At 37.7% G+C, this 14,047-nt stretch overlaps 1 protein-coding gene across 1 annotated transcript in view; it reads right to left on the bottom strand.

Moving 5' to 3' along the window:
* DNM3 (dynamin 3) overlaps positions 1–14,047 on the bottom strand; it is a 575,248-nt gene that overhangs the window by 27,438 nt on the left and 533,763 nt on the right. Inside the window, exon 23 of the mRNA XM_027046371.2 lies at positions 3,913–4,077. Coding sequence (XP_026902172.1) covers positions 3,913–4,077 — 165 coding nt within the window. The remainder of the gene's footprint in view (positions 1–3,912; positions 4,078–14,047) is intronic.

A 14,047-nucleotide genomic window follows, 5' to 3' on the forward strand; every position in this document is an offset into this window, starting at 1 on the left:
GGGAAACACGAGGGGGGCTTCTGGACCCTGGTCCCGATCTGTTTCTTGAGCAGGATGCTGAGTTCTTGACCCGCGGAAACAAACTCAGTGTCCTGGTATTTAAGGTGTACTTTCACCTCAAATAATGAACATTTGAAATAACACTCTACTTCATACACACGAAAGTTACAGTGAGTTCTGAAACTAGGGCACATGTTACTAATTTTCCAGCAAAGTGCCAATGGCCAAGGAGAGTGGATGTGGATCTCCGGGGGTCCAGGAGCAGCACACACTCCAAGTGTGAAACGCCTCTAGGCTTCATATTTGGTTCTTAAAAAGTTTCATAAAAACTTTATGTTCTATTTTGTATTATCTGGGTTTGCTTGAATTTCTAGTTAAGATGTAAAACATTGCTTCTCATATTCAAACAACCCCTAATGAAATCTTTGAGTAAATGAACCTTCTGGGAAGATACACCAGGTATGTGCTGTGGGGATAGGAGTCCCCTAGTTTGAGAAGGTTGAGCTGTATTTAGTTTTCCTAACCTCGCCATATGCATTAATGGACGTTAAAAGGGACAGACCCTCAGACTGCAAATGGGAGGATCTGGATTTTCATCTTGACCCTGCCAGCCCTAGCTGTGTGACCCTGGGAAAGTCACTTAACCTCTCGGAGGCTCAGTTTCTTCATTTATAATCTGGGCAAAATAATGGGTACCCAGTGGGTGGCTGTCCTATGGGTCCCGACACAGAATTGTGGACCACTTTGCCAGTCACACTTTTACAATCAAGCTGGATCCCCTTTCTTGATTTTCTGATGGCGAATCTTCCGGTGGAGTGAGCTGCAGAGGAGAGGCCATCAAACTGTGCTTGCCATGGGGTGTTAATGTGTGTCCTGAACAAAAGTCTGCTGCTTCGACTGTAGCCTGACCAGAAGGACCGGCTGTCATAAACGTGCTATTTCTTTGTGCCGCTGTTACCTAGTATGCTTAAGCAATGAAACAGCTGCTGCCCTTCAATAGACAAAGGCTTACAGTATGTCTGAGGCAAGGCATTTATTGCTGGCTTTAAACTTCTTAAATAATTCCATATGGAGACTTGAGTGGCAGAACACTTAATGTAAACTTTCAAAGGAAACTGCCCACCAAATTCTGAACTTTATAAAAGTTGGCTGAAACATATTCTTTTTCAGAAGGCAGAGCAGCCATTCGCATTTCAAAGAGGAAAGGCCACAGCACCACCTTCCATGGTGACTGTCCACAGGCAGAGGACCCCGTTTCAGGCATTTATTGGTTCTGGAGCGTCTACCCAAAGCCATTTCCAGAAACAGCAGGGTTAAGTGAATGGAATTTAGAATGAGCAGTCAAGGTATTTGTTTTCTAGCTGTGATTCTATGATTAATTCTCTACCTTGAAGACCTCTGCACCTTAAAGTGAATAAAAAATCAACATATGTGCATGACACGGGGCTGGGCGTCCACCATGTTTCTCTTCCCTGTACTCAATAGAACACTTCCAGAATGAACAAAAAGGGCTCAGACATTCTGCACAAAAAGATGCTATGAGAATATGGCACTTAAAAAGAGCCATTTTTTTACATTTTTACATATATAATGATCAAATATATAAAAAACTATATATTCTTATATACACAGTAAAAACACAGATAAAATAATACTCAAGGGAAAGTGGTCATCTGAGATACGTAAAACTATTTTCTGACAGATACAAAAAGTTAAATTTCAAAGAAAGATAACCATAATTTCGTAAGAATCTGGCATTACATGATGTTTCCGTTTTCTCCACATTCTTATTAACCTCCATGTCAAGGTCTGACCGTGCCGATCAGGTCAGAATTGAAGTCTTCATTCTCATCATTCTGCAAGGTCTCTCTCAAGACAGTTCCAAGAGCTCTGCCTCCATGGATTATGCCCTGGAGGTGGGGGTTTAGCCATTTCATTAAAGCCAACAAGCACACCGGTGAGGGGTGAGGGCAATTACTCCCACGTTTCTTTGTGTATGTGTGTGTGTGTTTCTTGAGAAGGTGAAAGTAGGATGGATTTGTGAGAGAGTCATTTTTTTTTCCTCCTTTTAACTAATTAGTGTCAGGCTACTCCTTACAGCTCTAGACAGGAAGTGCTATTTCCTGTGCTGATGATTTAATATAGCGCAGAGCAACCTAGTGTTTGAACTGATGGCAGCACTAATGACTTACGATAAAATTGTGAAAAGATAAATGATACTTAATCAGGAAAATGTTTAAATAAGCAAGTGCCTGGATATACCACGGCAAAACAACCTGAACTCATTTAAGCAAAGTTAAGAGGGTAATTTTAAAAATACACAGACTATTTGTTTAGTACTTTATATTTTTCAAAATGGCATATAGTTGCATTTATTATGTTCTCTGACAATACAGTGAGGCAGCTCCTTGTTCTTACCGTAATTTTAGAAGTGACTGACTTCAGTTCAGAGGGCCCAAATAATTTGCTTCAGGTCACACAGTAGGCTGCTGACTAAGCTTAAGAATACAATTCATAGTTTGCAAATTTCCAATATATTGCTTACCTACTGCTGATACTTCCAAGTATCCTACTAACCTTGGTTGAATATGCAAAAATGTGTCTGGGAATGGAGTTAGGTAAAAACCATGGGTGCTTAGGGTTTCTTCAAGAAGGGTTTCCTTCAAGGGGTTTCTTCAAGGAAACCTTTATTCAAGGAATGAATAGACCATGAACAACAACAGAAGGTCATATTTACAAACACAATTTTGAAATAAATCCTGAAATATGGATAAAGGCTTTTTATAGTTCTTATATAGGCAGCCAGCCACACTGCTTTCTTACAAGTATATTTTTCATCGTATTTCCATATATATTATCTTCTGGAATAAATCCCTAAGCCGGGTACTTTTTCTATGATTAGTGTTTTACATATGGAGGACCTAGATGCAAAGAAGTTAACTGATTTGTCTTTAGGTCAACAGAGTTTGTAGCAGAGCCAGGCTTAGAATACAGGTTTCTCCTAAGTTCTAGCAAGGGGTTCTTTTTAGTACCTTTGCCAGCTAATTTTTATTTGTTACAACCAAATGCTCATAATATATCATTGATTTAAATAAAAAGGTGCCCTAGAAGATTGCTAGAACTAAAAATGCTGGTATCTCCTTTTCAAGAGTCAGAAAAGCCTGTTATAAGGCACCCCATTACAGCCTATCTTATCTAAAAGATAATTTCTCAAATAACTTGGGATATAACTTGTACTTTAATAAACTAGCTACCCAGAGAACCAAACTAGACCATAATTTAAGTATCATATCCTGACTACTATAAAAATAACCATGAAAAAGGAAAGATTCTACATGATACAGATCGATTGAGGGCTAGTGTAGCAGGCACTTTAAGATCTGTGGCAATATCATCATTACTTTAGAAAAGTTGACTGACTTTTAATCCAAGGGGATAGGGCAAAAAGCCATTTCCCAGGTTAAAATAGCATTCCATAGGTTTTAGAAGGTGAAAAAATAACCATGTTAATATATTTTATGTCTATGTGTGTAGAAAAAAATAAATATCTTTTGCCTTTAATCTCAAAATCTAGGAGCCGGGGCATCTGGTTTTATTGTTGCCTTTGCAATTAACTTACGCCCCGACTATAGCTACAGTATTCTTGCTCTGCTTTATTGTGAGCAAATGCATACTTTTCAAGAGATAGGCAGTAGGAAATACCACAGCACTGTGGCTAGAAGTTTCATGTTTGCTTTCCTGAATCCTCTTTCTCTGGTTAGTCACTTAACCAATTGTAATAGAAAATGATGAACCTGGGTAATAGGTATTTCAACCATCCAGAAAATAGCATAAAGAAACTGATGAGACTATGAGCAGTTTCCATACTAAGATAGGTTAGAAGTTAAAATGAGACAGTTTATAGTCACTTACATTGTTGATCATAAGGTGCATTATTGTTTTTGGAATTAGATCTCGGATACATTTGTTGATGATAGACATGTAGGAGTCTACGAGGTTGCGAATGGTCTCCACTTGCCTCTCCAACTGTGGGTCCATGGAAAAGTTTTCTGCCTGGCCATTATCATCATTTTCAGTCTAACAGAAAGGAAAGAAAACATGGATTGTTTCACATTCGTTCAGAAGAAAAAAATACCATACATTATCAGATGATCAACTTCTGATGACTATATTTGGAGTTATATTACTAGATGGTAACATCTTTATCTTAAACATACCCATTAATTCCGAAAAAAGATCAGAACCAGGAAGTTATTATTCTACTTTCGGCGAGCCACAGCCTAGGAAAAGCAACTATTCTAGTTCTGAGTGAATACTGAGATGAATAACCAGATAAACAGTGCACCTAACAACATACCTCTAGAGAACAATCTAATCTTAAGCCATTTGCAAGCTGGCCAAAGAACTGAATCCAAGTGAATGATGCGGATGTAAACCTCTGGGAGCGGTCTCTTAGGGATTCAATAGATTAGAAATAACCTTGGTGTTGTTCTGGAACTCCTAGGTCTGTTCTGGGATGGATCAGCATTTGGATCGGCCCAGGTTTTAAAACTAAATCTCCTAAGCCTGGCCCGGGGCCAAAGTAAGAGATATAGAGAATAATTCATTTTTCCATGCACTTGCTGGAATTTATTCTGTAAATTCATGCTTCTGTCATCACTACTAAAGGCTGGCTCCATTGTGGAAAACTTACAATTTTAACTTCCAACTTGTTATTCTTTGAATAAAACAGAACACATCTATACACAAAGAATTTACTTGTGCAACATGAGAGAAGCATCTGTTTTCTATACTATGGGACTTGAGTTAATTAATTTTGGCTTATCCACCAGAGGCTGGGCTGAAATGGCATCTTCATCATTAAGGGCTGACCTATTGGCTTGGCATTGAAATCAATTTAGAACAAATGGTCTCCATTTCAAGTCAGGTTGGAGCATCTAAGCCCCAGAACATGATACAAATACTGTTAGTGGTCTGGGTACTTTCTAACATTTGGAAAGATTTAATTACAAATGCAAAAAAAAGGGGGGGGATAATTTATTGCTTCCATTGTAGACACGAAGTACTTTTCTTTGGAAATGTACATACTTTGATCTGCCAGGTTTTCAATCATCCAATCAGTTCTAGGCAAAGCACTGTGCTAAATGGCTTAAATGGATGTATAAATGACAAACTTTACTTTTGAATCAATAAGCATGTGTGAAAGGCATATTTGTACACCACAAAGTCAACAATAACAAAGATAGAAATTGGTTCTAATCATTTATATAGGCTTCTCTGGCTCAGAAATATCCAGTACTTTTAAAAATTATTAAAATAATGTACTCAGTCTAAAACACAACAGTCATTTTTCCAGTCCTGAGGGTATGACCCCATGCTTCTGGGTGATAGTTTGAGGACATTTCTGAGGCATCTGACTCTACTACAACAAGGAAGAGGAAGTTTCAAAATGGACAGTTGTTTTAAATGGTTTTTGATCAATGAAAGAAAGAACTAAATCAAGTCTTATGTAGTTATTTTTATTATTAATTTGCGATATAAAAGCACAATAGGATCTGGGATAAATAGGCAAAAAAAGGCCATAAAGTGATAGAGGGCTGATAGAGGGAAGGTTAGCCATGGCAGTGAAAAAACAGTCATGTTCCCAAACTTCTTTCTAGGGTATAAAAACCACTGCAAATGTGCTCCATGCTGAGCTCAAACTGTCAGAGTCAGTGGTAACTGCAATGTCATGTTAAGGATATTGTATGTGAAAGTGAAACTGTAGGTTCAAATTCAAGCTCTGTTGTGTACAGGTTGTGTGGTCACACTTCAGTTACTTGATGTAATTAGAACCTGGCTTCCTCCCTGTCTTTAAAATGGGGACCCACATCCCTGGAAAACTTGTGGAAGCTAAATGAGATAACACATATGAGATGACCTAGCCAAGGGCCTCAACGAATGTCAGCTTCTTTCTTTTCTCAATGTTCATGGAATAGAGTTAGAGAGCTGCTGGACCCTCAACATACGTTATGAAAATTCAAGGTGAAAAATTTGAGCATAAAACATTTTCAATTCAAGCAATATAAAAATGGAAAATGTATTTTTTTTTACACCTCCATGTGTTCTGCAAGCTAGTCCCCTTTGCCTGGAACCCTCCCTCCCACCTGTGAAGAACTTTTATCTTTCAGAGCCTTGCTCCATCATCACCTCTTCCGGACAAGCTCCTGATGGCCCCCAGACCCCCAACACTCCCCTGCTCTGTGCTTCCTCTGTGTCTTGTATTCACTTTTACTATTTAATATCCAGCCTAGTTTTATGCTCCTCCCCCTACTGGGCTCTGGGGTCTTATTCATCTTTCTCTTCTCAGCACCCGGCACAGAGCCTGATGCATGGGAGGAGGAGTTAACAACTGCAAAAGGGTTCACCGAAACCAAGGAGGCTGCTCTGGTGCATTTCAGGGTATCCAAGTGTGCCTGCCCATGTGTCAGAGGAATTGGAGACCAGAGAAACCCCAGGGTGATGAGCTGGGATCCATTATGACTTGATAACAGTGGGAATGATAAAATGATTATGAAAAAAATATAATTATAATATAATATATAATATATGTTATATATATAATATATACTATAATTATATATTATATAAATATATATGATTATATATAAATATATATGAGATAAATAAATATATATATATACATATATATATATATATATATGAGAACAGATGACCAACAGCCTTGTGAGGAAAATACCTTTTATATAAAACAATACAAACCTCCATAATGGATAAAATACAATTCAGTTTGTCTCTCTGATCTGAAATATACTGGGATTTTGTTATGGTATTTAACAGTCAGAGGTGATGACATTCTAGCCTCAATATTCCACCTCTCCCAAGAACATTTATTGAGCACTTGCTGTGTTCTAGGTACTATGCTAAGCACTTTATATAGAAGACCCACACTGCTGCCTTAGGAGGGAGGGGCCATTGTTATTGTCAACCTATAGAAGAGCATGCTGAGTCTCTGAGAGCTGAAATTTGTTCAATAAATGTCAGAGGCATTCAATTTTAACAAATTTCTTTTTTTTCCTTAAGTATAAAAAAAATCAAGAAGTATTATGAAACAGTGAAACATCCATAGTACATCAACTTAGTTTCACAGATAAAATTATAAATGTAAAAAAGAAAAAAGGTGTCAGCGAAGTAGTGATATTTATAAAAAACCAAATTATTGAAACAAAAGAGGAAAGTAGAATAAGTAGTATTTTTAGAAGAACCTGCAGAAATATGAAACACTAAGAAAGTTACATCATCATCCATACTTTGATATAGAAACACTGAATTTTCCCATTTCACACTTTTTTTTAAACATTTAACTTTACTTTACTCTTTGCACATCAAAATATGCACAAGACGTTCACTTTCACTTTTTCAAACCAGATGCACTTAATAAGGGAAAGTGTTGGAGTGAATGGAGAACACTGAATGGTTTAATTCTCAACACGGAAAAAAAAGAGAGAGAGAGAGAAGTATTCCAGAAAACCCATAAAACAATTTGAAATTCTCTTTTGCTTTTGGAAAAACATGCGGTCACATGCAAACCTGAACTTCTCTGATAATACCACGGACATGATGGGAGTCACGAAATTCACAACGCAAATTGAATTTCTTTCCTGAGTTTAGAAAGAATGAAGAAACACTTACCCTCTCTAATACGTCTAAGATAAATGGGGAAAATGTGCATACATGGCCTTTCTCTTCTAGCTGAGTAATTTCAGACAGCAAATACTCCTTCTTCCCTGACCCAGTTCTAATCAAATTCTCTGTTGTGCTCTGTTGTGAGTATGACTATGGCTTTTTTCTTTGTTTAAATTATAGGATTGCAATAGGATTCTTTGCAGTCCAAGCACTGAAGTGACAGCTGTTTATCATTATCCTCATCAAGGGAATGTAAAATAAAAATAGTAATTTGTCTCTGATCTTTGAGGCAAAAAAGAATGGTCTGCAAACATTTAACCTTTTATGTGCAGGTTCATTGATGCTGTTTACAAAATGTGAATAATATTGTGAAAACCAGCTTTCTTCTGAAAAATACAATGGACAGTCCTTCCTATTGCAATTTTTTTTCCAAATAGCTTTTGTGAAATCTAATGCAACTTAAACAATAAAAAAATAGCAGCTCAGCACTGTAAATTGTTTATAAACAATACTGTAATTTTCTTTCTTATGAAACTACTTGCACAGTATTCAAAAAACAGTCTGTTTTACAAAATTTTAATTTAAAAGCTTTTTCCTAAAGACTTCCTACTTTAACAGGTGAGAGGACTAGAAATAGTTGAATTGGAAATAATTCCCACCATACCTTAAAGCAGCCATTATAGAAGATCTGGGCTTTATGGGGATATTTATTTTTCATGTGTTTTGTTTTTGTCTCTTTCCTTTCCTTAAATTTCTTACTGAATTATGTGATAGGTTTCTTGGAAGATCACTGAAACCATCCATATAAGATTATTTTCTTAAGGTGACTGCAACTCTTTAAAGTGGAATGACAGAAATGCACATTATCCTGGCAAAAATATGCACATAAACATACTGGCTAATTGCTCAATCTCTTCTCGCCAATGGAGAGCATTGTACAATGCTACAGATCTACACAAGTGATTTTTACAGATAAGCAATGCTTGCCCCTTTCTAAGCACCTTACTTTTGTTGTACAATTCTCTACTACCTTAAACAAACAGTAGAAAATATCGTTTAACTTTTTCGTAGTGAATCATTATGAAAATAGGGTTACCATGGTAATGCAGCTTTGAATTTTCCAGCCTCACATTATGAAGAATGTCTCACTGAAAACCTTTCCCCACTTCCAGTCATGCACTGCTCATTTGCAGAGGCTAATTAGAGGCTAATTTGCAGGGCCAGGCAACCAAACTTGTAAAAAAAAAAAAAAAAGTATCTATGGGAGAAGCATGCTCTGGAAAGCCTTTGAGAGTAGTACAGATTGCAGTTTGGTGCCTGGTGACAGGTATTTCATTAATTAGTTCAACAAATACTTGTTTAGTGTCTCAGGCGAACTGTGCGAGGTACAAAGGAAGTCTAAAAACAGGGCTTGCCTGTGAGCTTATCCTCTGATGGGGAGGATCCAGTGTAAGATGCGTTGGTAAGTCAAAGTATGAGTTCAAGGGCGGTGGGCTTCATGGGGAGTCCTCAGGGATGGTCACGGTAGAGACGAACCGTAAACGTTGGGTGAGATTTCTGACTGAGACTGAGGGGATATGCTCATTGTTCTATCCTTAGTACTTAGCACAGTGCCCTACTTATAGCAGGAGCTTTGTAAATATTGTGGAATTAATGAAGAAAAAACTAACCCAGGCCACTTCCTGAGGGATTAGGTTTCTGTTTTGAAAGAACCTAAGAGACTGAGCTCCAGGTCACTGAGGTGTTGCTGTATGGTGAATGTGAATAATTGCTTGGATTCCTAGAACTGAGTTCTCCATGTAGAGCTTCTTGGTCTGGGCAGGATAAATGACTATCTGTATCCAGAATGATTTTAGTTGCTATAAAGATGTTGATGACTCTGTCGAAGGATGTCTACAGATCGGAGCTGTGATTGTAATCAAATGCTGGCATCTATTTACATCTGCACTCTGTAAGAAATATCCATAATACAGGACAAAACACTGAAGCTTGGGGTGCCTGGGTGGCTCAGTCGGTTAAGGGACAGACTTCGGCTCAGGTCATAATCTCACGGTTTGTGTGTTCGATCCCCACATGGGCTCTGTATGCTGATAGTGCAGAGCTTGCTTCGGATCCCGTCTCCCTCTTTTTCTGCCTCTCCCTACTCATGCGCTCTCTCTCTCTCTCTCTCTCTCTCAACAATAAATAAACGTTTTAAAACAAACAAAAAACCAACCCACCAAACAAAACAACAGTGAACCTCATCTGATCCAGTTAGTGGTGATCTACTAGCCAAAGCAGGCAGGACCCAACTTTGTCTGCTTAGGTTATTTTCATTTTTTTTCTTCCTTCCCTCTTCTCCTTTACCTGTTACTACCTTTTTATTCTCCCTACAGCTTTTACTCTCCTTTCATCTCTACATGACATCATAATAAATTACAAAACTATGTAATATTGCGAAATTAAACAGCCATTAAGAAAAAAAACCACACACACAGGATTTGAAAGATACTTACTTGATAACCAACAACAATAATAACCCTATCTTAATTCTGATGTTTCTAACTCTCACTTAGCCCAATAGCTGCGAATAGTATATTTCTGTGTGGTACCAGTGTATGTCCACATCTCCAATAAACAACTTGGATGATAACAGCAAAGAATAACTGGGATCTGGAGGAATAAGAGGAAGTGCCTCTCGTATAACTGACAGGCACTGAATTTGCATTTAAGATGCACTGAAACAATAGCTTTTATCTGCAACTGTAAAAACAAATGTGGATATGAAGATTCTTAGAGAAATCTGAAAACTTACGTACTCTGTCCTGATGTCCTCCTAGAAGTTATAGTAACTCCAATCTAGTTTGTAATCTATCTAAAGGCCTGTACTGCCTGCTAGCAGATAAGTTCACGAATATTAAATATTCATATATTTTAAACACATTATTGAATATTGCTATTTAAACAATCTTAACTGAGAATTTTTTCTAGATTTATGAATGTTTATTTTTGAAAAATTTCCATCTTGGGGCGCCTGGGTGGCTCAGTCGGTTAAGCAGCCGACTTCGGCACAGGTCATGATCTCGCGGTCCGTGAGTTCGAGCCCCGCGTCGGGCTCTGTGCTGACCGCTCAGAGCCTGGAGCCTGTTTCAGATTCTGTGTCTCCCTCTCTCTGACCCTCCCCCGTTCATGCTCTGTCTCTCTCTGTCTCAAAAATAAATAAACATTAAAAAAAATTTTTAAAAAGAAAAATTTTCATCTTTGTATACTGAGTTTTGCATAACAACCTTTTGTCTAAACAATAGATGGGCTAAGCAGAACAATTAAATGGGTTTCTTTAAAAATAACCACTTGCCTCACCACAGTTTTTGGTTTCAGATAATATTAGTAATTTTGAAAGGGCCAAAATTATTTTGCAAGTATTGACTACTGGCAAAAATATTTGTTTAAAATTTAACTTTGTTAATTAAAATAAAAAGAAAACCCCTTTTCTAAAAAGAACTATAGTTAGAATCAACTGATACAAATGTCCTTTTTAGTGGGAAAAAAATCACAACATTTCTTTGCAGTAGCAAAACAAGCAATAGAATATTTCCAGAGAAAAAATTTCCAGAAAATAGGATCAAATAAAATAAGGATAAATATAAAAACAACTTGCGATGGTTAATTTTATGTGTCAACTTGACTGGGCCATAGAGTACTGAGATATTTGGTACAAACATTGTTCTAGATATTTCTGTGAGAGTATATTTGGATGAGATTAATACTTAAATTGGTGGGCTTTGAGTAAAGCAGATTGCTGTCCATAGTGTGGGTGGGCCTTATCCAATCAGGTGAAGGCTTGAAGAACAAGAAGACTGGCTCTCCCCAGCAAGAGAGAATTCTCTTTCGGACTGCTTTTGGACTTCATTTGCAATGTGGCTCTTTCCTATTCTACAGAAGACTGCCTTTGGACTTAAACTGGAATGTTCAGCTCTCCTGGGTCTGCAGCCTGTCAGCCCACCTGCAGATTTTGGACTTGCCAACCTCCATTATTATGTGAGGCACTTACATATAAAAAATCATTATCTATGTTATCTACGTATCTGTCTATACACACAGACACACACACACACACCCACCCACCCTATTGATTGTGCTTTTCTGGAGAAGCCTGACTAATAAATACACAGCCCCTCTATAGATCATAAAGCAGTATGTGATTCAATGTTACATTGCTTAGTGGAGTTCACAGGTGCTGTAAGAGTTCAGAGAAGCAGAGGATCAGGAAGGGCTGTGATGGAGAGTAACACTGGTCCTACTCTAATTATTTACCTTTACTTCACAGCATTCTCTAAAGGAGAGAGAGGTGAGTCAAAAAAGAATCCATCTTTACTCTCCTTATTCTATCACAAGGTCTTGCTATGCTTCCCCTGTGGGTAGGGGGAAGATACATTTAGACAGCCTCCTCTCCCCCACTCTCAGTCCTGTTGGTTAGATGAAGCTTCAGAGATCAGGCTGATCTATCCACCCACCCAGGCTAATCTCTGTGATGACACAGATGGCACGTGACCAAGCAAAGCCAATCACAGCACATTTGTCAGAACTCTTAGGAAGGAGAAGCTTCCTTTCATTTAGGAATGAAAACTTTGTAAGTAGGCCTGAGTGCAGGCTTGCCTCAAAATGAAGAGGAGTCAAACCTGTGTGCCAATGAAGTCACCAAAGAGAACAGCACAGTTGAGAGATGGAGAGAGGCAGCTATCTGAAGACGTCATTCGAGCGCGTGCATCTGGCTGTGCAGACGTCTCTGCCTCTGGCTTGTGCAGTTACACCAGCCAGTAAACTGTTTTCCGTTATTTCTAAAAGTTGGGTTGGCTTGAATTTAATTTCTGTTGCCACTATCCTAAAGAGTTCAAATGAATAAATCATTTATTCAGGACGTTCTTGCAACCGAAAACTGTTTTTTCCAACTCCATCTGTTCGTCCTTCCTGGTTTAGTGCATGGAGCACAACTTTGGATGCCGCAGCTAAAATACAGCCCCTGTTCTTCCTGCATCTGAACGTTTCCTTTGTCTTGCATCGTAATTAGGTGTACACAGGTCCATTTCCCTAACAAAAATGAAAGGCTCTTGAGGCAGATAATCCTTCAAAGTTCAGTGCAAATACAGTATCACTTGCTTTGCATGCCAAAACTTCTTAGTAAAAAAACAAAAGAATGCAATGGCTTAAAAACACACAAGGGTAAAACTCTGTGGGTAGAATCATTACTTGTTTCATGAGTAGAGAAACAAAATGAAGCTTTTAAATAAGCAGCTATATTCAAGGGTTTTAATTTTTCCAAGGTCCTCTGAGCACTGTAGTTGCCAAAGCTGTCATCTGGATTCAACTGCAGAATTCCCCAAGTAATTCTCAAAATAACTTTTTCAGCCATCCCTATACATGAATTAGTGAGTACACCTTTGTCAGGCTTTCCAGGGCCCAATGGCCTTACCAGATGATCCAGATAAAAAATATAAAAACTGTTTTAGAAAATTTAGGTTCATTTCTGTTAATAAGGAAGATTAATGTAAAATCAGAACAAATTTGCCAGGTTGAGCTGTTGTTTCTAAACCTCTTGTTTAGAATATTCAACCTCTTATTTCTAATATTCAAAGAGAGAATATTTCTGGTGATAGCACTGGACCACATCTGTTCTGGGTCACCAAACAGCCAGCATGGATATGCCCCAGAGCTGGAAATGTACTTCCAAAGCTGCCAGAAATAGAATTTCTGTCTTCATAATACTCATTCCCAATTAAGAGAGAAACTAAAATGTAAAGGAATTTGTTTCACTATAGGCAAACTTTTAGTTTGCATAAAATAGAAATTCATGAAGATGGTAAGATCAAAATATACTGAAGATGAGTTTTGAAAATAAGATTGATAGGACAGAGATCTACATGCTGGAAGTAATAACCATTGGGTCTGGAGTTTATTTTTTTACGTCTTTCTATCCTTTTCTTGAAATTGTGTGTGTATGTATGTGGGGTGTGTATGTGTGTGTGTGTGTATTGCCTGTTTAACAATATGGAGGATGTAATATATAGAAAACAAATATATATTGCTTCAAATTATGCCCACTTCTCACAACGTGGTAAAAATTAACAAAGGCAAGATTGCTTAAAGACCAGCAACTTATGGCAGCATTTATAATAGAAATCAAAAGTACTCTAAGGTAACCTTGGTAGGTACAATTATTATTAGAAGAAAATCTGTAGTATTTTAAAATTTATATACATAAGACTGTACTGAGGACTGTGTTAATAAAATTTGTAAATATGACTCGAGGTATAAGAGAAAAAGTTGACGTGGTTTCTTAAAAACTTTCTTCCTCTAGACTGTTTTTAAAGTAATTTAGATGCAG

The sequence above is a fragment of the Acinonyx jubatus genome, chromosome E4 (assembly GCF_027475565.1).
Source record: "Acinonyx jubatus isolate Ajub_Pintada_27869175 chromosome E4, VMU_Ajub_asm_v1.0, whole genome shotgun sequence".
NCBI classification, from domain to species: domain Eukaryota; kingdom Metazoa; phylum Chordata; class Mammalia; order Carnivora; family Felidae; genus Acinonyx; species Acinonyx jubatus.